At 36.2% G+C, this 27879-nt stretch overlaps 1 protein-coding gene across 4 annotated transcripts in view; it reads right to left on the bottom strand.

The window, feature by feature from the left end:
• The window catches only part of DRIP2 (DREB2A-interacting protein 2), an 81881-nt gene that overhangs the window by 18737 nt on the left and 35265 nt on the right, over nt 1–27879 (bottom strand). Inside the window, exons 3-7 of one of the 4 annotated variants that reach the window (XM_089831781.1) lie at nt 26413–26717; nt 11953–12052; nt 8789–9110; nt 8115–8572; nt 7851–7901 (exon numbers count right to left, since the gene is read on the bottom strand). In XM_089831781.1, coding sequence (XP_089687907.1) covers nt 7851–7901; nt 8115–8572; nt 8789–9110; nt 11953–12052; nt 26413–26533 — 1052 coding nt within the window. In that variant the 5' untranslated portion in view covers nt 26534–26717. Of the gene's footprint in view, nt 1–7850; nt 7902–8114; nt 8582–8788; nt 9111–11952; nt 12053–26412; nt 26718–27879 lie in introns of all 4 variants that reach the window. The other 3 variants (XM_089831779.1, XM_089831782.1, XM_089831780.1) reach the window with 3 other exon arrangements.

The raw sequence follows: 27879 nt of genomic DNA on the forward strand, positions 1-27879 counted from the left end.
GCTGCTGCTCTCTAAGCCCAAGGAGGGCAAAACTAATGCTTAATGTTTCGGTGCTGTTTCATCTTTTTGTTCCCGCTTAGTTCTATCTGGATCCTAGGGGATCATAAGCTCTAGACTATCATTGTGTAGCTCTTTATCATAGATTTCATTTTACTATAGATGGATCTTGGACTTTTAGTACTTCTATTAATATGTTATCTAGTAGTTTATGTATGTTTCATTGCTTGTATAGTATGTTTGTGGCTAGGAAGGGGTATGTGCTTTTGAAGTATTTGCTTAGATAGTGGGACGGGTTTTTGAAATTAAGGGAAGAGATTGGCTGACAATCTGTTGTTAATACTACTTTTTGGTCGATGTTAATATTTGGTAACTATAGTGCTTGAGGCTCTGTCTCCTGTTGTTTTATTGGGTCAGCCCCCTTGTTTTGGCTTATTTTAATATAAAAAACAATATGAGAAGACTAGTACAAAACTAAGGAAGAATTGTGCTTGGGTTAACTTAGCCACCCAAGAACACGATAAATTTAGAATAAAGTGCTCTTGGAACTAAGCACATTCCCCACCTTTAAGAGGTAGATTCTTAGGGCCATTAAAACGGTTAGAGATTTTAATTTCTTACACAAGATGAAATCTAAGGAAGGAACCCACAACCTATCAACATTACATTTAAAACAAGCAGACAAATATAGCTACTAGGTGCAAGTGATGTTGGGTCCCAAAACCACTGCTCAACTTCTTAGAACAAAATCCCACTAATGAGGCCAAGGTGGTCATTAAGTGAATAGAAAATGCTCGTCAAGAGAATAATGGAGGATTCAAGGCCAACTCAATGGGAATGGGTTCTCTCTCCTACAAGTCCAACTCAACTTAAATGAGGGTCTTCCTTCAAGCTTGAACAAATAAAAAATGACCAAGGGAAGATGATAATATCGTTTTCATAAAAGATGGTAGTAACTTAACCCAATTAGTTGATATGACTCCAAAGATTTGTCACCAAACATGAGAGCAACTAGTTACCTTACTACCTCAAAATAGTTAGTTGATGCCTTTGTAACGGGTGTGAGGGATAGACAAGAGTAAGACAGACAAATTACAAAAAATTGTTAAGGCTATTCCCTGTAAAGTAGTGAAATAGTGAATGCACCAACTTCAAACTAAAAACAAAGATGGATTCAATATTTTTTTGTTAAACCAATTGGTTGAGCAAAACTATCAAGAATAGTGCCTATTTATAGGTAACAAAATCAACCTAACAAAAGAGGTGCAACAGAAGGAAAATACTAAAGTATGATATAAGCATGATGATGCATCAAATGAGAGTATTGTAAACAAATGCACTTATTTATCCATGATTAAACTCCACAGATTCATACGTAAACTTGAATAATAAATTACAACATTCGAATTGTTTGAATTATAATTACAACGTTCGAATTGTATTAGAATGCTGTTACATTCTCAAACAGAATTCTCTTTCACAGCCACTAAGCAAGCTGAAGGGAATTTCAAAATGTTTGGAAATACCCTAAGCATGTGCCTATAATTTTGGAGTTATATTTATAATACGCTCTCCATGGTACCTTCACATATTGTACAAAGTCAACTTTAACACTATCCTATGCTATGATTAATATTGACAACTTTGATATGCATTTCAAGACTATAATCCTAGGTTGTAACTCTAATTTGTGGCACTTTAAACATTTCCAATTATTTATGGTAGTTGAGCAAGTTGATGCCATTAATGTGAGTTGATGGAGTGGGTGTTGGACCCTTAAAGAATGAAGCATTAAGATTTGTAGACAGAGAAAAGTGAAAACCATTTAAGTATTGGAGAATGGGGTATAAATGAGACCATTGGACCTAGGAGAGAAGCAAGAAACCACTGACATCCAAGAAAGATCTATAGCTCTGCATTGTTAGAAATTGGGCCTCCTTTCAAAAGCATAATCACTGGGAACGAAAGAGAGCACATCCACCTTTGATACCCCAATAGAATACATGTATCAGGCATTGAATCACCTAAATACCAGCCAATCTGACTTGGCAGAAGGTACATTCATCATCGGTGCCTCAACAATATACTATTTTTTTGGGCATTTTGATCATTATGAATCAACCTTACTTCCTGCTATGGAAAAATATGGGAAGCAAAACTCCAAAAATATTGTGATGATGATGTCAGCAAGGGGATATGACTTCAACGGAGGAAAGGCAAACATTAAAGGAGTTGGAGATGGAAAAGAAAGTAGAGGAAAGCCTGAAAGTTCAAAAACTTTAGATGAATTTAGAATGGGATAAGACATTGGGATCAAGGATCGATGATACTGCTTGACAAGGGAAAAAGCACTAGAAGAGAAAAGGAAATTTTGGACTACAAGATCGGAGAAAAAGGTAGAAGTAATTGAGGCATTGGACTTCAGTAGGAACAAGAAAGTTCTAAATCCTAAAATGCCAATACTTTACTCTTTTTAGCTTCGGACTTTTGGGATCAAGAAGGCCATGAAAAGGATGCTGAAGAAGGTTGTGAAATAAGAGAACCATCAACAAGCTGAAAGTCCAACAAAAAAAGCAGTTGATATGCATGAATTTTGGGGACCAGAAAAGCAAAGAAATGTGTGCTTTAATGGAGATGGGGGCACAAGAGTTGCTAACACGTTTAAAGTTTAATGAACACTTAAGAACTTTTTATACATTTGGATTTAGTGATTAGGGAAATAGTGGAGAGGCAGATAAAATAAGGGCACCACCCAAAGTTTGAAAGGCCAACAAAAAAGGACTTATCCAAATACAAAGCGTCTAACAACAAGAAGTCAGGGCCATTGGTAAAGACATGACAGCATGAACAACACCCAAACTCTGACAACCTAATAAACATAACACTTAGCCAATATTTTGTTTTTCAACTTGGGTATGTGACTAAGAAATGAAATGATGGACTAAGGCAATGTATAAAGGCATAGTTCTGAGTGATATCTGTAACAACCCCTTTTCTTGGGCATTAGCTAACGACTAACATATCATTGAGATAGTTACTACTTCACATTCATGAGAAGACAATTATGTAAGTTATGTTCATGTGAAAAGAGATTAATGGTTAAAATCAGCTTAACTGAAATATCCCAACTAACAATGGAAGGCAATATCAAATGAAGCTAAGTTGAGGATTTTAAGTTTTGTAATGCCCTAAATTCAGAAACCGAAATCTATCTAGGGCAGCATTAGCAAAACCCAAGTTAGTTCACATATACCACTTAGGCACAGATAGTTATACCACTGTATCATAATGACCAATACCATTTAGGGTATCAAATTCCACTGTATCAGCCCGTTCCTATCCTATTGCTAACTATGGCAATAAAATATAGGTAAAAGATACGTTCATATTCATTATTCACATAAATGAAGGACAATTACAACAACCATCAAGTAAGCCTATCTCATGCATATAGATACATTTCATGTTCAATTGGAGAATCAACAGATTAATTATTTTCCGAATACATTAAAGAGAAACTAATTTCTAAGAGTTGAAGGGAATAATTGATTAAACAATACTAATCAGTCTAACATATCTTCAACTTACAAGTTTCAAATTCATTAAGTAAGATACCTGTTACCAACAAATATTTGAATGCATAACTTATCTTTGTCTTGTGCATATCTTCGCATCTTGTGGAGAGGAGAAGCATTGTCAAGGGCTTAATCTCCCAACCACAGACCCTTAAATATCCCCACACAATCTCGATCAAGAAAGTCGCTCCCTACCCTGGGAATTGGCCTAGGACACCACAATGCAATCACTGAGCATTCTAGTGTTGGAATGTCAACCCACTGCTCAGCTTGGCAACAAGATTTCATACAAGGAATTCCCATGAGCTACTTTTATATTTGATTTAGATGTTAACAAATGATTATATTATTTCTTTCATTGCAAGAATTCTTCCCATTCTTTCCTCCCTTAGCTCAACCATGATGGTCCTTACTATTTGGGGGAAAATTTATATTAAATTCATGACCTCTTATTCCTTTGCCAAAAATCATGCCTTTATCGGTCTATGGCATCATAAGACGATAAGCTTTTAATTCTATTTTTATCACATCAAGAGAGCTCTCCATCTTAAGGACATATCGACTGTGCCTTTGTATGGTGCTCAAATTATATCGAAATGCAACTCAATATCACACTAGCAAAGCATATTGGGGATCAAATAAGATCATCATGGAACTAAATATGTTCGGCTCTATACTTGCAAACACGAATTTAAGCTAATAGCAGAACTAAGAAATTTGGCATATATGGGAAAAGATAAAATATATTAAATACAATGGGATTTACAAAGCATGACCTAATCCCCTACAATCGATCTAATGATTATGCAAATTTATGATGTAACCGACACCAAGACCCCAGAACAATTTGATGAATAATCACGAGCTTAGTCCACGAGCTTCGGCTCTAACAATATATCTCTAATAATAGCTTTTGTATGGGCTCCAACGTGTAACACTATACTATGGTGTTCATAGAAACTTGAAATGCTCAAAACAAATATGCAGAGAGATAGAAGAGAGAGGAGCCTCTACGGCATGATTAAGAGCATAAATAAGAACAAGTATCGGCCAAGATGGAAAATGACCTCCCGCGTTTGTTCAGTTAGACCAAGATTGAGGTGGCAAGAACATTGCAAAACTTATAAAAATTCAAAAAGAAATATCCATACAAATATGATAGCTCGATGCCATAAGGTGGCGGATACACAATATAATAAGGTTGATCAAGCATTTTAAAATAAATGACCATGGACAAGGTCAAGATGTACATAAAAATAAAAGGTGGCAACATACACCTAACCATGTCTTAGTATATTAATGTTGTTCCTATATATATTCATGCTTGTCTGACTAATTTTGATATGTAGGTATATATATGTATACGTTAATGATGAACTTCACATACATATCTATATACATATATGTGTATACATACGTACATATTTCATACCCACACAAGTATGAGTATAGGCATGATATTACTATACTAAGACATGGTAGCTTTGCAAGATACACCAAGATCATCCACATAATGAAGGTAATATTTCTTATTTGAGTTATATAATGTTTTTAATTTAATTTGTTAGCTCATGGTTATCCTTTGTTCTTCTTGCTTGTCTAGCCGTTTCATCCTTGGTCGTGGTGGTTCAGAACTCCCATCTATTTCCTCAAATGGTAGGTGATGCTCCCCTGCCCAACTCCTTTCTGGCAATGATTCCCCCCTTCGATGTGCTCCTACAAGGGAGAGTTTCTCCATGATAATATCATATTCCTCAATATAACCATAATTACCATAACAATTATTATTCATAAACCATCATAACAGCTAACCACCATTTCACTTTCCATTAATTCATGATGAATAACCAACTTTCCAACATAGCATTAAAATATCATCATAACTGTTAACTAGCATGCCAACTTCATATGAAATTATAATGATTAACCATCTTACCATTTCACATGATCATAACTAATTTTACATGTCAACTGACTTCCATGAAACCTCAACAGCTATATAAACATATTTAATTTGAGCCAAAAATTGGGATGGAACAGTATGCCCCATTAAAGTTTCTCAAATTGATTATTATCTTGGACTAAGTACCATGAAGACAAGAAAGGAATGGGCTCAAGCAAAATGGTTTATGTTGCAGCAAGTGGTAGAAAGAAAGAAAGGTGCTCTAGCTAAGAAGCTCAACCTCCACATGCATGGCCTTCCTAAACCCAATACTTCTTTGTTGACCATCCAAGTTTTCTGAAATGAGGCATAGAACTGAAACGAAATTTATGTTGATAAGGCTTGAATAAAAAAAGGTTGACATCCTTGTCATCTAGTTTTGACATGAAAGGGAGATTTCGCTAGCCTTTAAACTTAAAGTTAAAATGAAATTATCCTCTCCTAGACAAGACATTGTTAATGCAAATCTCACACAAGTGCAATTGGAGAAAATTTAAAAAGTGCTTTCTCAAGTCATGGCTTCAAGAATAACCATACTTCTTCAAGAATGATGTTTTGCAATAATTTAGATGTATTCTGGTTAAGAATGTTTACTGACATGTTAGCTGTTTTCGCCCAATACTGATACAAGCAGATTTTGGTTGTGCGCTATGCACCTTGTCATCTCCGTAACCATCCTACTAAACTTTTCCAAGACCCCATTTGGCTGTGGGGATTACAAAATTGTATACTATCTACATATGCCATCCTTGTACAATTCTTTAAACTATTTGAAGGGAAAAACTCACCTCTATTATCAGACCTGACGGTCTTTATCTCTGTACTTGGTTTCCTTTCCACCATAAATTGGAAAGGAAATAATTCCATTATATTTAATTTAAAATCAGAAATAATTTATTTGCGGATAAGGAAATTTAAACTATTTCAGATACAGTACTGAATTAGAAGAGAGTTGAACACAGAAGATTGTTTGAATCCAATATCAACTGCCTTCCTCAAGGTTTCCATGGATCCAAGCCCACGATCCCATCTTGGGTGACCTCTAGGCATCTTGATTCCATCTTGGCCAATCCTCAAGGCAACAATAGGGATGCTGATCCTAGCCATCTCAGAATGACCTATCAATTGGATTAAACAAGCCTTCACTATACCTTGTTCTTCTAATTCAGTATTCTAATGATTATGATATTGTACACTAATTTAATAATAGGAGGTGTTGAAAACTAAACTCAATATGTCTAATAAGATAGATCAATGATTTAGAGCAATCTACTATGATTTTATATGCACTGACATTTGTCTGGTTATACCAGACGTAAGTAGTACTAGTATAAATTATTACTTAATATTGCCAATGAAGGTCCAGGTATTTTTATTACTGTGCTTTTCTTGTTTCTTTCTGTTCAATGTTTTTAAACGATATGCCTCAGCATTGATTATTTATTGATTGCTGATAATGTGGGAATATACAATTCCTTCACTTATTAATTATGAGTTTGTATTTATTCATTTATTAGCTGTTTAATTAACTTAAATATTAATAGCTTTGAAATTCATTCATTTATTTAAGAGTTTATTTATTTTATCCCTCTAAGTATTAATGAATGATTTACTTGTTTTATCTATCAGGTAATAGATTCATTTATTAATTTATTTTAAAAAGGAATAAAATGTATTTATTCATTAATAAAAATCTTATTACAAGTAGGGGATGTCACAAGGATGAGCTCGTATATCAAACTATCTATTTTGATGAGTTGTTTTAAGTACATTCTACTATATTTTTTTATATCTATAATTTTATTGCTATGCCTATCATTGTATTTTGTAATTTATGATTTTTAGCCATGGGGCCTTTTCTAGTGATAAAAACAATGATTTTTTTTTTTTGTTGCCACTAAACTTGAGTATATGACAATTATGAGTGTGCACACACACATGCACTTGTGTGGATTTGTGGTGTGCACACGTGCATGCGCGTGCACGCACACACACACACACAATGGCAGCATTCAGGAATATTTTCTGGGGGAAATGACAAAGGACTGTGGTATATAAATTCCTTAAAAATGCAAGCCTTGCTATCCAAAGTATAACAAATATTTGAGAGAAATCTTTCTGGGTTTCACAAGAAATAATAACACATACAATGCTTCCATACTTTTATTATTATACATACCAAAGTTAACAAAATACAGAATTCATTCTAACTTGGTGCATTTGGATACCAAGTATCAATTATTATCATTTACCCCCACTTAATCATTACATTTTGTACATATGAATAGTGCATGCATGCTAACAATTTAGAGTGCAGGATAGTTGAGACAGCTTACTTGACTTTGAGATAACATTTTGGAATCTGTGGAAGAGCATTGTCTCCAGATCTGCATACAAACATTGCATAATCCCAGACAAACAATTCAGCTATTCTCTTTCATGAAAATACTTGCCCGGCAAGATGTTATGCATAAAAAATTAAAACTAGCCCAAACATGTTTATCAAATTATTCCAAGGAAAATTTTTAATCTGTGAAGAGAAAATATTATGCCTTCACTTTAATTGCATGCATCACCAAAAAGAGAAAAAGTATCCTTACTGAGTTTCAGAAGCTAACAAGGCAAACCAAACAGGATTACTTCTTCTTTCATATTTTACAGAAGAATCATTTTCCAAAGCTACATTTCTCTGTTTCCTTGATATGGATATTCTCTCTGGAGCTGTAGTATGCAATTTCCGAGCTACCTTTGAATTCGTACCAGTATGAACCTTGCCTGACTCCTTCTTTCTAGCTCCATTTACTGGACCTGAACCTCTCTTCTTAATTCCATTTGTGTGCTTCATGCTTCGATACTTATCAGCTTCTTCTGTTTTGATAGCAGGCAAGCCTAGCAAAGGCGGCTGAGAGATCTCTGTCCTGTTTGCTGCCTCTACAAGACATGCTAGTGGTTCCCATGATGTACTTTTTCCTGTTCTTTGTCGACCACTTTCTGGACTGGTTACATTTTTTAACTCATCATCAGCATTTTGATTTGATGGATCACCCCCTGAATTACGCTGAGGGAACTGCGTTGTTGTTAGATACAAAAAAGGCATGACCATATATAATTGTTTTCAAAACTAAACAGTATATCCTTTTCACAATGACCATATGAAATACATAGGAAAGTCTACGATACAAAACATAGTTTTAAAAAATACATATCCCATAAACTCTAATGCATTGACAAGCACATGTGCCATAAGAATACAGCATAGCTTTATCTTCTTTACCTGTTTCTTTATTAACATCTTGTTTGGACGTTCTAGCAAGTCAAGCCTTTCAGAATTATCCTGTGCCGTGTCTACATCCCTTCCACTGTTTACCTTATTGCCTATTCCTCTTGATGCACCAGCTTTTCTTGCAACAGCTTTTGTTCGGCTTGATAAGCCAGTCTGTGCTGACACGGGAGGAGTATTAATTACTAATGAGGACAGTGAGCGTTCCTTCCTCCTAGCAGGTGCAGAACTGAGGGAAATATTCTCGGCTGCTTTCATCTTTTTCTTTTTCAAAGGGAATATTTTGCTCCTGACATCTTGTAAGTTGTTATCCGGCCTGTACATGTAGAACATTAACCAAACACAAAATATAATGGTCCATAAGCGTATTATAATATAAACCACTTGAATAGAGACAAGTCTTGGGAAGCAAATAAAATGTCTTAGTGTTAGCGCTGAGATTTGTCAAATGAAAAAGGTCCATTGACAATATGTGAAATCCCAGTTCTTCCTCATTTTCTAGGTGAGTCCATTTATTGACAACAATATTTATTTCAAAATGAAAAAGAACTGAGGAAACACTTTGACATTTTGGCAGGTGCATGCACACAGAACTATAAAAACTAAACTTAATCAAGAATAAATGAGACTGACTCCTTTATCAAGGATAAACTTGAGGAGTGAAGCAGTAGCGAGAAGTCCAAGAGCTATATCATCCTGATCAAAATTCATTATCCAATACCTCCTACTTGTGGGCCAAATTAGAATCAATCTTTCATCTTTTGCAATTCAAGATACATTAAGTGCTTATTATATCTGTAACTCACCTAGTTATCTTTGACATCTTGGTGCAGGAACACCAGGAGCACAATGAAGCACCAAGACCAAATCTTTGGTCAAAACTTGTTATAAGGCCAAGGAAAAGGCCATTTATACTGTTTTTAAGTCTAGACATGTTTATTATGTTCATTTGAGTCCATTCTGCATGGCTGAAAGGTCAATTTGCATTGTAAGGCCAATCAGTACCTAGACAGTCATAATAGGTCAAACTGGTTGAATGTGGTATACCAGCATGGTCATGGCACCCTTCAGTCATTTAAGGTATGTTTGGCACAAATTTGATGTAGTAATGTCCATTTGGAGGTTAGAATTACAAGTTGTCGAAAAATTGCAAAGTTGCACAAAAGTTGCTTAGTAAAAAGTTGTTAAATGGAGTCTAATTGAATCAAGTTTCAGCCACCTTGAGGGTTGGTTGGAACAGATGAAAACTGATTGCATATGTTTAAAATACCCCTCTTTGTGTTAATGGTAATCATCTGGTGGAGTTTTGGATGAAGTTCTCGATAAAGCATTGCATTTCATTGTTGTTTTTACTATCAAATTGTTGTTTAAGCACGTGAACGGTGATACTCATATATGGTGATTGATTTTGATTTCAAACCCATTCTGGAATGAAGTTTGGTGAATCTTCTTTCAAATGAATCAAGTTGGAGGGTTGTCCACTATTTAGAAGGAGAAATCCATCAATTTCTTTCCAAACTATATCCAAACCCTCACTTCCAAAGGTTTCCACAGAGTTTGTGTAGTATTTTTGCTTTCCACCATTTAAAAATTCCCATTTCTGAAATATATCAGCAATTTAAAGTACCAAACTAATGCATTTGGTTTGAGATTAAAAGACTGACTATTTGTGGAGAACTCTGAAGCCCTAGGTCTATTGCTAATGAGGTTGATTGCCTTGTAATTAACTATTGTAGCTGATTATTAATTAACTATTAGTTAAATGAAAAGGCCGCTGATTTGTAGTGGAATAGGATTGTTTCATGGATGGCCAACCTAGAAGGGGTTGTGTCTTATGAAAAGACAAGACCCTTGGTCAATGTATAAAGTAGGAGCAAGATTGTGGATAGAGGACACACAATATTATCAAAAGTCTGCTCTTCTAGCAATCTGATCCTTGACGATTTAGTGCAGAGATAAAATATAATTTTTAGAATTTATTGCAGACTTCCTGAACTAAAACATGGAGCCCAGAATTGAAGTAGATTGATTTGCAGCAAAAGTAAAGTCATTATATCAGTATTGGTTGATCAGAATTTGTAGAATATCTAACAATAACTTCTTATTCAGCCGTTGGAACTTTCTATAAATTGAGTAAAAGTCCTATAACTAAACCATCTAAAATCTGACTGAAGTGATTGGCTTCATTATCATTTTTGTGGAAATCATCAATGACTGTTCCTTACAGTTTATTGTGACCAGCAAATCATGAGTTTCAAATCAGAATATAATCAGTCAACAAATGCAAGTTATGGACAATCCTAATGAGCAATGAGAATAGAGGAGCCTCTGGATCAAGCATGGATCCTAGTGGAGATTGTCAAATAGGAGAGAGTTTTTAATCTTGTTTAGATGCCTCAATTCCATAAAAAGAGAACCTTGTAAGGTGCTTAGATCAGTGAGTATCCTAAGAGTTGTGTTGTTGTATGATGTTCTGCATCACATCTTCAACACGGCCAGTCTAAGTGAATCAACAGGACAAATTACTTTCCATGGACAATTCTTTTTTACGTCTTCAGCAAGAATCTTTATTCCTGCCAAATATTTTGATCTCATGATCCGGCATCCTTCTAAGAAAATTTTAAAAATGTTTGAGGGAGCTCCAACTAGGTCCAAAGCATCAAATCCCTTAGGAACAACAAACATACAAACTAAATACCATAATTTAGATTTGAAGAGCTTCATATTTCTAATTATTTATTTATATTGAAAGGGTATGCATTACTCCAGGGTGTACTATCATAATCCATGAATTGTGTATACAAAAATACATGTTTTAGTGAACTATTTCTGTTACACAGATCATGGCTCAAAAGCATTATACAATTTCCTTCAGCTGCATCCTGAGCAATGTAAAAACGATAAATAAAAGAGACCAAATAAGTATATTTAGATTTAAGGAAAAAGCAATTTAAAGATGCATCAAGTTAAGCTGTGCTGATATACTAAGTTTTGAGACACCTTCAAATAAAAATCACATCCATTGATGAGAGCTATTCCAATGCCCTATTAAATGTGCAAATGTGAAATCTCATCAAAGAATGTAACATGAATCATGGCCAGATAAAAACAGCTAAACCATAAATTAGGAAAGACATTGTAAAATCATGATTCAATACCTTAGCTTCTCCTTAGGCAGACAACCAAGATACACATTGCATATAGGGCAATGATATGTGTCTTCTTCAGCAAGCTTCTGATAAATACAGTCCTTACAAACTGCAGAAAACAAGGAACATTAAGATTTAAAATGATAATTTCATGCATTTTAGAACCTATAATGCAAGAAACTAAAAGTTGGGGCACTACGACAAACACTAGGCACAGGAAAAATATCTAGTATAATGGAAGGCTGTAATTATGGAGAAAAACTGCATTTTACAAAAAATACATGAGATTTTACATCTGCAAGGCTTAGAAAGTCACAAGACAGTCAAAAGACAAAAGGATACAAAACTTACAAATAAAGACTTAAGAAAGATAAATTTAGGACAACTATGAAGTTATAGCTAAACAATTAGGTTTCCACCATGTAGATACATAAAAGTAAATGCTCCATATCAGAAGCAATAGCAAGCTAAAATTCCACCTAGAATATTTTAAGAGTAACAACATGCATAACAGAAAATTAGCCCATGGTGCTCCTGAGGTCACTGTCATTGGCACGAGTTGGGTCATTGTCTTTTAGAATTGTTCACCAGATTCAGATGTCATACCTAGCAGAAGGCTTAAAGAATCATGAAGAGCATCCCCTGATTGAATGCACTCTTTCATAACTTGCCTCTTAGTAATTTTCTGCAATATTTCAAATTATCATGTGTTATCTTCCTCCTCTCAGAAGTGACAAAGCTCAATAATGAAATTTTTATTTCTCTTTTGGGATTTGATATCAATTCCGATTTCTAATTTAGACATTAAACAAGAGGTTTGAGAAGGGTTTCATGGGCTTCCATCTTGACACCCTAGGCACTTACAGTACTGACCATGTGGGAAATAGTTGCAATTGTGTTAGCCAAGACGAGATGCAACTGAACCTTGAATCGTGATTCAGAATGAAACGAGTGTAGCTACACTTCTAACTGGCCTGGTATTGATAATCAAGAGAGGGACCATGAAACACAGTGGTAGAGTGTTTTCTGGAGAGTAAAGCTGAAGGGATAGTAGCTGGGCTAGTGCAGCACTCTTGGATTTGGGGATTGAAAAAGCCCCCTGGCTGAAAGGACTTGGGTAGGCCTTACATAGTGACCTTAATTTCTAAACACATCAATAGCAGCAACCATCTTTTCAAATTTGAAGTGAAGGGCACACATAATAACTGACAAGGAAGCAGAGGTTCCTGGTTTGGATGTTGAATTGACTGCCCATGTTTCCCAAGGTGGTTTATTGTGATGTCCCCAGAGTGGGCCCCTAACGGAAGGTGACGTAGGTCTGTCTGTGCGGTTTGTCGCTACCACGTGTCCGGGGTCCTCGCCAACGAGGCTATCCTGGGGTTGCCCCCTTAATGCGGGGAGGTGCCATTTACTAACAGTCCGGGCTTTTGGTGCAATGGTTACTAACTTGGTATCAGAGCCGGAGGTCTTGAGGTCGAGACCCGCGAAGCGTGGTGGGCTGTGATGTCCCCAGAGTGGGCCCCTAACGGAAGGTGACGTAGGTCTGTCCGTGCGGTTTGTCGCTACCACGTGTCCGGGGTCCTCGCCAGCGAGGCTATCCTGGGGTTGCCCCCTTAACGCGGGGAGGTGCCATTTACTAACAGTCCGGGCTTTTGGTACAACGGTTACTAACTTGGTAGAATTTCATATTTTAGGGGGTTATTCAGCAACCCTAGGCGCCCAGATTTATTGCTTTTGGAGTGACAAAAAAATGCTGCAATATTTTTATCTAGCAGTCGTACCAGGCCGTACCTGTACGGCCCTGTTAGTTGGGCAGCAGCAGCAATTTTGTGAGTCGGTTTGGGGCAGATTGTGAGGTCTTCGTGTGGCATTAATCCAGCATTCATATCCGGCAAAATTGGAGCTATTCCAGGTGCACAAAATATTGATTGCCAAAATATTGCATGTTAAGGATTAGAACAGTCAGCACTGTCATTGCATAAATAGTTATTTCCAGTCATTAATAACTGTTGTAAAAGTTTCGTCATTTGCATTCCAAATCTGAACTGGGTTATTGTTCATGTCATAACATTGCATTGTCAAGAGCTTGATGTATTAGAAGTGCATAGTTGTGACAGTCTCTCATTGTAATCAGTTCTATTTGCTGTCATAAAATCAGAATTGCATTGGACTTCATATTTGAGTTTCATATTGTCATCTATCTCTTAGATTGGTAGTGTTATAATCTGGAATTGTTGTTCATACATTATTGGCATCATATATTGAGGTTTCGTTGTACAACAATTAGTAATATTGCAGCCTTATTCGGTTACATGCCAACTGTTTGACAAAATTCCTAAGTCCAATTTGAGGGTTTCAGTGGCCTTTATAGTAAGGGTCATTACATTTATGTTTTTTGCAAGGGTTGGTTCTGGGCTATGCAAGTATGATGTAATCAGGGAATCTCACAAGTTTGTGATCTCGTAAACTCAATAATTATCTGGTGGATGACATCAGGAAATTTGTCCTTGCATTTCAGAAAGAATCCATTTTCCATATGAGATTCCCATTGTCCTATGCCATAAATCTGCCATCCATATAAGACATTAATTCCAGTTTTACTTGGAATGTGTACCTGTATTACTGAGATACTGTTGAGATCATCTCTGCTTTGCCTATTTGCCATGTTATTCCTGGATGAAGGAGATAATCCCTTTATTCAATTGTCTTCCAACTTCCAAAACTATCGATCTCAAAGAAACGAACCTAAGGGTTGCCATCAAGTTGTAAATGTCTTTATTTCTACTGATTTAAACTCACTAAGCCCCCAGGTAATGCCTTAGATGACATGTTTATTTCCCATGCCTTGATGTTTTGGGCTTCCTTTCCCCAACATGCTTTTCCTCCAAACAACAAAATCCCCAATACATGTCACCATGTTACCTTTTGGACTTGGAGTTCCAACCATCTCTTTACCCGAGTACCTCGGTAATTTTGATCCCTAAATACTAATGTTTTCTTAAGCATGTATTTTCGGATTTAAAGATACAGAGACAATCCCAATGTGGTATGCGGCATACAATATCTCCAAACTCAATCTGTGAAACTTTTCACTATACTATCTTATCAAGATCATAACTTTAGACTTGTCCTCATTTGGCTACCTTGTATGAGGTAATTTCCAACCTCTGATCCCCAAAATCTCAGACTGTGTTGCAGATTACTTATTCAAACTTTCCCCAATATGCATATCATGATGGATGAAACTACTGGCACTTCCAATCCCCGACTCCAAATAGCTTCCTCCGCTTTTCTTTTCAACGTCAATGCATCTTAATCACCAATACCTGGACACTAGCATTGATGCAATAGACACCCTCTTTTCTTAGCAATAGGTAATCTCAACAGAAACCTATCAATTTGTTGTTATCGAGTGTTGATAAGGATTATAATGCTGATAAAAGCACTGGTATAGAATAGCACTGAAGAAATCACTTCCCCATGTTTGCCCAAAAAGCATAAACCACACACAAAACTGAAAATAACAATAAAATACCTAAGTGGATGAATGAACTGCTGGTGCAAGTCTGCATGCGCATAGTGTTAGGGTTTGACAGATCCAGAACAATATAAGAATAAACAGTTATATGCATAAACAATAGAAGAAAAAACAAAGAACACAGATAACACACAGATTTAATGTGGTTCACCCAAAACCTGGGCTACATCCACCTACACAGCATTCAACCTTTCTATTATCCAGCAAAAACGTTTACCAACATTACAATGCATTATGCATCTTAGCCGCTTATAACAACATTTTAGTGCAACCTCTAAAATCGACCGTTTTAGGGTCTTTACAATATTGGTTTTATGTTACCGAAAAAAAGCACCACAGCATCAACCCCCACTACATGTCAGTTGCCACAATATCAACACATAGAAAGCTCAGTAAACAGCACTGGGCAGCATGAGTGGCATCCAGATTCATTAACTACTCATTCTAATCTCCACAAAACATTCATGGCTGGTTAGACACTTCCGAACACCCCAAAACTTCACTTTTAACCGCTGGAAGGAAGATTATGACTATTTGACAACAAAAATCAGACCCGTACAATTTTGTATACCACTAGTGTTAGTTTTGGTAGCTTTAGTTGGATAAACTCTAGTGCAAATATGCATATTCTTTATATAAGTGTGAGATATAGTGTATATATATTAATATATTAAATATGTGAGATATATATATTTGTTATTATATTAATGAGATGGCTGCCATATTATTATATTAAATATGTGAGGGTTGCCTTCATGGGACATGTCTATTCGTACTTCATCCTATATTAAAGAGATGGCTGCCATTTGGAAAGCATATACCAATATGGCAATGCAACTACATTTGCAGTGATCTCTGGAAAAATAGCACAATATCAGAGCCAGGCTGCAAATACAGAAAAAGAGATGAAAACATAGAGATAATAATTTTCTGGAGAGTTTTAAGAAAATATTTTGAAGAGATAAATTATAAAAGCAGATTCTACCCACCAAGAACTCATTCTTCGATATTTACATCCAACGTGGAAGGATCAGACTGTAGTGTTGTATCCAAACATTGTAAGGAGTTCATGTCATAACTATTTGTCAAGAAGTATTGTATTGGGGTTCAATAGTGTGTCATCAATTAAACAAACAAAAGGAAGAATGACAGTAATCTTGGCCATGGAAAAATGAAATACAATTCTGTTAGTGAATTCTAAATGGACTAAGCTTGGTCGACTATGATGGTAGTCGCTTAGAAACTATGTTTGCTGCAGTCCATATTATCTCTATGATGCGGTAAATTTGACTACATTTATAAGTTTATGTGAAAATTAACTATTGCAGTCACTGATTATTAATCTCCAATCGTAAACAATTATTAAACTTGCTGAAAACAAATTCCCAGCTAATATCGAAAAATAACACAACTGCAACTTCACTTATAAAATACAGAAAGAAATGCGCAACACAATGAACACAACATTTTCAAACAAATTGTCCCTGGAAAAACCCCTAAGGGAAAACCAGTTTTACAGATGAGGAATTATATTAAACTTCAGCAAATCAAGAGATACAAAATTCCTTGCCTCTTACTGGCAAGACTCCGACAACCTCCTAATTTCTCTCGCTGCTATTCCCACGCTAACACTACGCCCTTGCTAACATTACAAACTTACAAACTCATTTGCTAGCATTGCAAATATTTCTCTAAACTTCTTTCTTGTCCTTCCAAATGTCCCCCTGACCTCCTTTTATACTACTACTGTTGGGAAACCAACGGCCGAGATTGATGCTCAATTGATGGTCGAGATTAAAACAACTTAACAACCCTAACCAAGTCGGTTTCTAGTTGTTTCCAAAAGTGGTCAATTAATTAACAAATATTTGTCTCTAATCTAACCAATTAGTTAGCAAAACAATTACTTCCTAAATAATAGCATATGGACGAATAGCTGTCCAAAGCTAACTAAACTAACACTCCCTCTTAGCAAGGAAGTTGTTCTACATGACACCTAACTTATCTTTGAAGAAGATAAATTTTGCCTTCCCCAATGCCTTAGTCAGAATGTCTGCTAACTGCTCCTCTATAGGTATGTATTGTAGCTGAACAACTCCCTGTTGTACACAATCTCTGATGAAGTGATATCTGATATCTATATGTTTAGACCTATCATGAAACACTAGATTCTCAGACAACTTGATGCAACTCTAATTATCACAATGTATCACAGTAGTCTCAACCTTCTGACCAAGCAAAGCTACTAACAACTTCCGAAGCCATATAGCTTCACATGTCGCCATGCTAGCTGCTATGTATTTTGCTTCTGCTGAACTCAGAGCCATAGACTTCTGCTTCCTACTGAACCAAGAAACAACTCCTAATCCCAAGCTGAAACAACACCCTAAAGTGCTCCTGTTGTCCGTTGCACTTCCTGCCCAATCTGCATCAGTATAGCCTTTCAACTTGATACCTTCACCTCAAACATATCTAATCCCATACTCAACTGTACAATGCAAGTAATGCAATACATGCTTGGCCGCTATTCAATACATTCTCTTTGGTTCAACCATGAACTGACTAAGAGAGTTAACTGCAAATGCTATATATGGCCTAGTGTTGACCAAATACATAAGCAAACCAATCAACTATCTGTATAAAGTGGGATCTACATCCTTCTCCCTAGATGTATCTACCTTCCTCCAATTTGTGATCATGGGTGTAGACATGGCTTTGCAATCCTCCATCTCGAATTTCTTCAAGATTTCAATGCAATATTTCCCTTGACCAAGGAAAATCTCCCCATTTGTCTGCCACACTTCCATGCCTAGAAAGTAATGCATAAGTCCCAAATCCTTCATCTCGAACTCTTCTACAAGGTTCCTCTTGCAGTCCACTATGAGCCCTAGTGAACCTGTAAGAAACAGGTTGTCCACATAAAGAACAAGAATGAAAATCTCACCCCCAACCATCAAGTAGTAGAGGTTAGCATCCGCTTCACTCTTCACAAAGCCTATTTTCTACAAGTATGTATCAATGCACTCATACCACGCTCTAGGAGCCTGCTTTAGTCCATACAATGCTTTCTTCAATCTACACACATGGGTCTCTTTGCTGTGTGCTACAAAGCCTTCTGGTTGTTCTATGTATACCTTCTCCTTCAACTCACCATTAAGGAATGTTGTCTTGACATCCATTTGATGGATCTGCCATCCCATCTGTGCTGCAAGTGAGATTACAGCTTGTATAGAAGTATACCTGGCAACTGGAGCAAATGTCTCCTCATAGTCTATTCCCTACTTCTGCGAGAACCCCTTTGCCACGAACCTAGCCTTGTATTTCTTGATGCTACCATCTGCACCGTGCTTTATCTTATAGATCCAGCGTGATCCAACTATCGCCTTATCTGTTGGTCTAGGCACTACCTCCCACACATCATTCTACATTATTGAGGAATATTCCTCAACCATAGCATCTTGCCATACCTGATGTTCTATAGCTTCCTAATAGCTAGAAGGCTTACTATCTACCAACTAACTAACTAATGCCACATAGTCATTGAACTTGGTTGGTTGTCTCGACTGTCTAGTACTCTTCCTAGGAGATCCCACAAACTCCTGAGTATCCCTTTGTGTATCTAGAACCTCTTAGTTCCTGCTGCCAACTGTAGAGGATGAAATGTCAACCTCTAAGTCCTCTAGATGCATTTCCTGTTGCACCTATTGCTCCATACTATGTGAATCTTCACTACCTGAGTCTACACTCGTACTGGTAACTGTACTTGAGCTTTGCTACCCTTGACTTGGTCTTGGAGCTTCTGTTGGCTGCTCACTCTAATCATCTGTTGGCAAATCTCTAGATCTCCTGAATGCCTTGTCCTCCATGAACTTGACATCATGTCTAACAATAATTCTTTTAGTCATTGGAATGACAATCCTATATGCTTTTGAGGTCTCACTGTACCCAACAAAGTACCCCCTCTCTACAGTCTGATCTAACTTGGTACGTGTATCTCCAGGAATATGACAATATGCCAAACTCCCGAATATCCTGAAGTGACCAACCTCTAGCTTCTTCCCTGTGAAAGCCTCCTCTGGTGTCATCTTCCCTAGCACCTTGTGTGGAACTCTACTATGGATGTAGACTGTTGTATTACATGCCTTTGCCCATAAGTAACGGGGCATGTCCAAGTCATGTAGCATAGCTCTTGCTACCTCCGATATAGAACGGTTCTTCCTCTCAGCAACTCCATTCTGCTGTGGATTGTAAGGAATAGTCCATTCTCTCTTGATTCCTCCTCTGGTACAGAACTCCTAGAAGACATTTCCTTTATACTCGCCTCCATTGTCTAACCGAAGAACCTTTATCTTCCTTCCTATTGAATTCTCCACAAGAGCCTTGAACAATTGGAATCAACTAAAAACCTCACCCTTAGTCTTCAAGAAGTATATCCAAGTCTTTCTAGAGAAATCATCAATAAAAGTAACATAGTACTCGTATCCTCTAAGAGATTTCGTCGACATCGGTCCACAAACATCTGAATGTACTAGATCAAGAACACCCTTAGATCTGGTGTCACTCCTTGGAAAAGATGCTTTTGCGAACTTCCCCAACACACATCCCTTACATATATCGTCATGCTCTGTGCTCACCTCTGGAACACCTATCACCGTCTCACGAAGCAATCTAAGTGCTCCATGATGAATATGGCCCATCCTCCTATGCCATAGCTCTCCAAGATCTCTAGGATTATTGTTAATCATGAGTGCCTTACGAGTATCAAACTGCAACCTATAAAGGCGACCACTCCTAACTCCAATAGTTATGGGTGATTTCCAATCCTTATGCTTAATCAACACATTTGTACCTCTAAAGAGTACATTATACCCCCTATCCTGCAGAACAGATACAGAAATCAAATTCATACCTAAGCCTGGCACATACAACACATCATGAAGTGGAATTATCTTTGCATTCTCCCTCTGAAACTAAACAGTCCCTTTCCCAACTAGGTTGAGTTTGGACAAGTTTCCCATAGAAATCTGGATGTTGGTGTCCTCCTTGTAACTCCTATCATATGGAATGACGCCCCACTATCTATATACCAAACACACTGTGAGGTTGAGCTAACCATACAAGCTATGAGTGCAAATTCATCTTCCATTCTACTAGAGAGTTCTTTCGCACTTGCTGAAGCTACCACCTGCTTCTTACCCTTCTTCCTCTCTGGGCAGTCACTAACATAGTGACCAAACTCGTGACATCCAAAGCACTTGACCTTAGAAAAGTCCTTCTTCTTCTCACTTTGTGAATTCAATCCTTTGCTAGATCCCTTCTTTGCTTTCCCTTTACCCGCTAGGGCAATGTTCTCTTGTTCCACCTTAATTTTCTGACTCTTGTTGGCCCCATTGATAAGACTTAGTCTAAACTCCTCCTGAGTGAAATCAATCCATAGTCAATCCCAACTCAGTAAAGTATCTCGTCCTCTGACAACTTGAACAAAGACACTCCATTGTTTAGTAAACTCATTTAGGGCTATTCTCACTAGCTTGTCATCATTAGGGCTATCTCCAACAGCTGCTAACTCGTCCTTGACAAGTCTGAGCCTGGTGAATTAACTTGTGACGTCTTCTCCCTGGTTCATCTGAGTATTCTTTAGCTTCTCTCTAAGAATCAACTTCTTGTTGGTGGTAGCATTCTGATACAGATTTAGAATGGCATCCCACATCTTCTTCGCCATATTTAGCTCTGTGATATGTGGAACAATATGATCCTTGACACCATCAAGGATAATCCTCCTTGCCTTGGCATCGTCCTTCTTATATGCTGCAAGCTGTGTTGCATCCATTGGTACAAGTACATCACTGGTAGCATAATTCTTGATACCATTCCCTTCCAACAATAAAGAAATTTTGGCCTTCCAAACACCAAAATTCGAGGCACCATCCAATCGATCCCGATCTCTCAAACCAATTAAAGCCATCTCATGGGATTAAAGCAATAATAAATCTAAAGAGATCAAAATTTCTTTCCTAGGGAAGAACTCTTCTACCCTTAACAATGCTTTGATACCATGTGAAAATTAACTATTGCAGTCACTGATTATTAATCTCCTATTGTAAACAATTATTAAACTTGCTGAAAACAAATTCCCAACTAATATCGAAAAATAACACAACTACAACTTCACTTATAAAATACGGAAAGAAATGTGCAACACAATGAACACAATATTTTTGGACAAATTGTCCCTAGAAAAACCCCTATGGGAAAAGCAGTTCTACAAATGAGGAATTATATTAAACTTCAGCAAATCAAGAGATACAAAATTCCTTGCCTCTCACTAGCAGAACTCCGACAACCTCCTAATTTCTCCCACTGATATTCCCCATTTGCTATTCCCACGCTAACACTGCGCCCTTGCTAACACTGCAAACTTACAAACTCATTTGCTAGCACTGCAAATGTTTCTCTAAACTTCTTTCTTGTCCTTCCAAATGCCCCCCCAACCTCCTTTTATACTACTCCTGTTGGGAAACCAACGGCCGAGATTGATTCTCAATCGACAGTCGAAATTAAAACTTAACAACCCTAACCAAGTTGGTTTCTAGTTGTTTCCAAAAGTGGTCAATTAATTAACAAATATTCGTCTCTAATCTAACCAATTAGTTAGCAAAACAATTACTTGCTAAATAATAGCATATGGACGAACAGCTGTTCAAAGCTAACTACAGTTTAAACTAACAGTTTAAACTACTGAATAAGCAAGAAGCAACGGTATAGAGATGTGATACAGGCCAAATTTAAGAGATTCCATACAGATGCTAGTGCTACCTCCATCAACACAATAGTAAACAACCAATCATTTTGAAACCACAGATCATTGTATATAATTATATGGAGACTAATAACCGTAGGAAGTGAGAAAGGTATCAAGGATCAAATAATGAAATTGAAGAGCGAAAAACATGATAAGGAAATAGATATAGGATATGTTTTTCTTGACTATGAAAAGGCTTGAACAATGATTTGTTTGATTCATTATTGAAACCGATTTTCCTCATTGTGTGATTAATAACCATTTACACCAGCGCACAAAAGAATGAATGAAGACAAATATATAGTAATGTGGTTATCAAAGAGAGATAGAGTGAAGTTTAGGAACTTATTGGATATTACAAAAGGAGTATTCAGTTCATCATTTATGTGGATCATTTATTTGATTGGTCTTAAGGATGTTACTTATAATTATTGGCACAGATGTTAAACAATTTTATTTTTTAAATGTTGGAGGAATCGGTCAATGGGGAAGAAGAGTTTGGGTAGTGACTAAGATCGGTCAACATCCAAGACCATTGCACAATATAATAAACTATAAACTACTACCTATTATATGAGCTACAACAGGAATATAATGATACGTGATTTTCATGCAATGGAGAAGGGAATCCTTGTTAATACTTACTTATCTTGAAAACAATGACTTAATAGAAGTCATCTGGAGGGCATTATCTTTTGACTACATAAGATAAGTATTTTCTTTTCAGTACAATTTCAAAGTATTGTATTTCTAATATTGTAAATCTCTCTTATTTATTTTTAAAACATACTATAAGAGTTTTTTGTCTTGATCTTCTCTCAAGAATGTTATTGCAAGAAAAAGGAAAATTGACTTCCGACTCTGAGGAAGATTGAGATTCAAAGGGAGCTTGACATTTCATTAGATGCAACCTTGAAAGAGAGGGAGCAGATAGAGGATACGGTTTCGTCAAACTTCAGTGATCTCAAGACTCAAATGGAGTAGATCATGTTGAGAAGGATTCTCCAATGATCAATAAATTGTAAACAGTTAAGAGGACTATGAGATATGAATATTGTTCATAACTATATGGGCCTATCCCTTGTCTACATCACAAGGAAGTGACGACTTCCAAATGATTATCACTTGCATTTACAAAAGTCATTGTAAGGTGACGATCTTACAATAACTTCATTCAAATGTCATATGAGTTGACATTCAAATGTCAAATGAGTTGAAAATCAAATATCAATTGAGTTGATATTCAAGAAACTAGAAAGTCAAATGAGCTGACTTTCAAATGTCAAATGAGTTGACATTTGCCAAATGAGTTGGCATCCAAAAAACTGGGAAGTCAAATGAGTTGACATTATAGAAACCATTTTTACGTTGAGCTAATATGTTAGTCATATTGTGTATGAATCTTGTTTATCTTCCCTAACTAAGAGGGAGTGTTAATTTTTGGTAGTTTTAGTTGGATAAACTATAGTGCAAATATACATATTCTATATATAAGTGTGATATATATATATATATATATATATATATATATTAAATATATGAGATACATATTTGTTATTATATTAATTAAATACTAATGAATAGACATGTCCCATGAAGGGACATGTCTATCCATACTTCATCCTATATTAGAGAGATGGCTGCCATTTGGAAAGCATATACCAATATGGTAATGCAACTACATTTGCAGTGATCTCTGGAAAAATAACAATTAGTACAGCAAATACATAACTATGATGGTTTCCAAAACACAGATAATGAAGACAATCAATTGCCCAACACATGAAGTAACTTGGATAATGCATAAAGGAGCTGTTGCAGGATAGTAACACTTGTTTTCTCACTGATATGAGGGATTGAACAGGTCTAATAATGCCCAGAGAACATATTGTAGCAGTCTGATAAGCAGGTTCATAACTCAGGAATCATGATCAATTCTACCCAATTCACCAATAATGAATATGGATTGTATTTTGTACCTTCAAACACCATATACTTCACCCAACAACACCATTTTACCAAGAAATGAACCTTGCAGGCCTGGTAGGAACATTGCAGCACTCTCATATGCCCAACTCAAAAATTCACTCAGGAATAGCACCTCCAAAGGTCTAATAAAGATTTGATAAAGATGTGATAGGTGCTAACCATCACAAACTCACAGACCTATACTAGGAAACAGAGCATCACGTACCGGCCCATAAAACCAGCAGCAAATATTTCCAAATGTCCATTGATCCTACAAGAAAACAGTTCATAACAGGGCAACCAAGTTTGTAAGCTATTCCAACAAATTTGCAAGGCACAATGTATCAACCAACTTCCATCATACTATTCCAAAGCCTACATAACTTCCTTGAATAGTAGTACAACAACAAAAACTGTTCCACTTGTTGTCAACGATCTCAATCATCTCTGCAATAACTTCAACAATACATTCACAATCCCTGTTAAGTCTGCAATATGAAAAAACTTCAAAGATCTTCACTCCAGCAAATTGAAACTGAAACTCTACACTAAGCACAATGGTGGCATTTGGATAAAACCACACCAATCTGCAAGGAATTATCTTTCAAATAAAAAACTGAAAGTCTTGAGAGGGTTTTAGTCCTATAAAAAATGTGGAAGAACCCCATGCTCATTCCAATAGCATAAAAATAGCATTCATCAACATATGCACAAGTGAGCCCCAACAGAGTCTTTTACAGCTTTTTTGGAGGGAATTTGAGAAGTTCTTTTCTGCAAAGTAGTTGGAGATGACCCATTTAGCCTATTTAATTCTCATGCAATAATTTTGGGCAATATTAGGGAGTGATTTAATTAGTTAAATAAAGTTGTCCAATAAAAAAAAAAGTTATGGATGACTTTAACTAATTTTATTAAGGCGAGTGAACTAAAAAGGGAAATATTAGAAAAAAGGTGTTTTAATGAATATTTGAAGTGGAAATTTAGAAGGTCTGTTTGGGAAAATTCCATGGGAAAGTATAAAACGATTTGAGAGCTTATTTTCTCATGCTTGTTTATTTTTCTCTCTAATGGAGATTAGGCTTCTTGTTGGGGCAAACTGTAGGATGAAAACCCTGAGGGAATCAATTTTTCGATAGTGAGATATCTACCCTAGCTGATTGTAGTTGAAATCATACAGATCTCTGCAAGGATTTAATGATTAACTCTCTTATGTTGCTATTAGACATTGGAGACCTAGATACACTTAAATGTTGGCTACATTGTCAAAATCCTTTCAGCAAATAAATGAAATACAAAGGCACTTATTAGAAATGAACTAATAAGACTCAATTCATACAATTTCAAAACATGTGTGACTTCATCCCCAAATTAAGTCAAGTACACAATGAAAGATTGAAAAAATCAAATAAACAAATTCATACTAAATATTCTCTCTAAGCTTTGATGGTTCAAAGTTTGTCTCTACTTGCTATGCCACAAAGAGTGCATTGAGAATTGAGAATTGATAATTAATAATTTCTGATATGTCAAGTAACTCTTGCAGTTTGAATCTCATGACTGCCCCCTCAAAACAACTACCATCTATATACCAGAAAATATAATACTGGAACTTAACCAGCTGCAATTCATGCTTAACAAAAGCCTCCAAAAGACATCTAAAATACAAAAATATCAATGACTTGGTCTATTATGATTTTTTTTAACTTGCATCTCAACATACAAATCTTGGTCCTCTCATTCCATCTGCAACTTTTCAATCGTGTTCCAAAAAGACACCTCTACAGAATTCATTCTAGCAACAGTGATAAAGCAGGAATTCATGGATTTAGAACTCATTTCCAGTGGCATGTTTTCCCCTACTTGGAAATTTAAAATAGTATCAAGAAAAAATTATTTTCCAGATCGCAATATCCAATTTTAGATTATGAGCAGAAATAAACTCTTCAAATTTACAATCTGTGTCTACACCTAAACCTCTACTTAATAAAACATCAAAATTTGATTCAACGAGGTGGGAACCTTTTCCTTAGATATAGTTGCTATTTCTTATATTTTTCTTAAAGAAAGAAACAATATGAAAACACAATATTGAAAGACAGAAAAATTGCAACAACATTTAATACAAAGTACAATCCAATGACAGAAATATAAAAACACTTACAGGTATGAAGACACTCGCATATTGTTGTAGCTTCTCTCAGGAGGTTGTCGCAGAGAGGGCAAGTCAAACATTCTACCAACGGACGCTTTTTTGTTTTTATAAAATGACTAGACATTGTCATTATACTGTGTTGTGTATGTCCACCAGCACTATTCACAACCAAATTCCCTGCTTCCCAGATTGACAAAGAGTTCAAATTTTCTGATTGTTCACCATGTATGACAGCATACTCAATTTCCAACTCTACTTATTTTGATTAGTTGAAATATCTGCAGTAATTTATTTTGACCAAGATAGAAGTGTAGCTGCACAGATGAAAAAACAGTATCAAAAGGGTCTCATCATCTAAAAGAAGATAATTGATATACCTTTAGAAATAGGACAAGAAGTCAGGATGAATTAAAATATCTTATAGGTGGCCCAATATAACCAAAAGCAGTCGAGACAGACAAATTCAAATGTAAGATACTGTCAACAAGGGAGTATTTGACTCATCTCCCAGAAAAAACTCATCAAAGCTAAGCATAATTATAAATTATAATCATTAAAGTTTTAAACAATACAAAGTCTTCAAATTTTAGAATGATGTTTTCTCCAAAAAGTAAAATAGTTAATATTATCCCTAAGTATGGTTTTTTCAATGTGCAAGACAGACACAAACCTAGAAAGTCTTGAAACTAAAGAATATTGCATACTAATTTTTAATCTAAATACCAAAGCAAGTAATAGCATTACAACCAGATGCATGAAAAAATTTCAAGCTTGGTAAATCAATAATTTAATAATGATTTAAAATAATACACAATCAAAGAAAAAAATTGCGTCAGAACTCAATACCAGTGCTCCCTAGGGACGCGTCCCCAGCCTAAAAATCCATCCCTGTATCTGGGATGCTTCCAAGATGGGGGAACAGACAGAATATGACCCCACCCCATACCCAACTTTTAAAAAAATGCAGGAGACATCCTGGAAACCTGAGGACGTTGCCAATATTTTGGGGGGACAGCCATCCCTGATGAAAGAGTGCAGCAGCAAGCCAAAAAAAATCATAAAAACCAATTAAAATGCAACTTTTTAATGATTTCTATGTGGGTCCCTCCTCCCTCCTCCCTTCTTCACCCTGAAATGCATTGTGTATTGTTTTAGGGCTCATTACCATCAGTCATTACTGGTATCTCATTTCTTTCACAGAGGCAACAAAGAGGGTTTGAAAGAAGGGGAAAGTACAACCATGCAAGTGATAAAAGGAAGATAAGTTATATTCTATGACTCTTCCATTCTTTTATTTTCCAATTTTTTTCAAAGCTTGGAGCTTGAAAAGGTCTGAGATTTTTTAGAAAAATTGCATTGTTCAATTTCAAAGAAAATCAAACTGAGCAGCAATGAGGGTGGTAACAGTGAGGATGAATTGGAAATGGGTGGTGAAATTAGAAGTCAAAGTGTCAAAGCTAGTAGTGGGCAGAAACC

The sequence above is a fragment of the Cupressus sempervirens genome, chromosome 5, assembly GCF_028749045.1.
Source record: "Cupressus sempervirens isolate cs-2001-9-10 chromosome 5, ASM2874904v1, whole genome shotgun sequence".
NCBI lineage: Eukaryota > Viridiplantae > Streptophyta > Pinopsida > Cupressales > Cupressaceae > Cupressus > Cupressus sempervirens.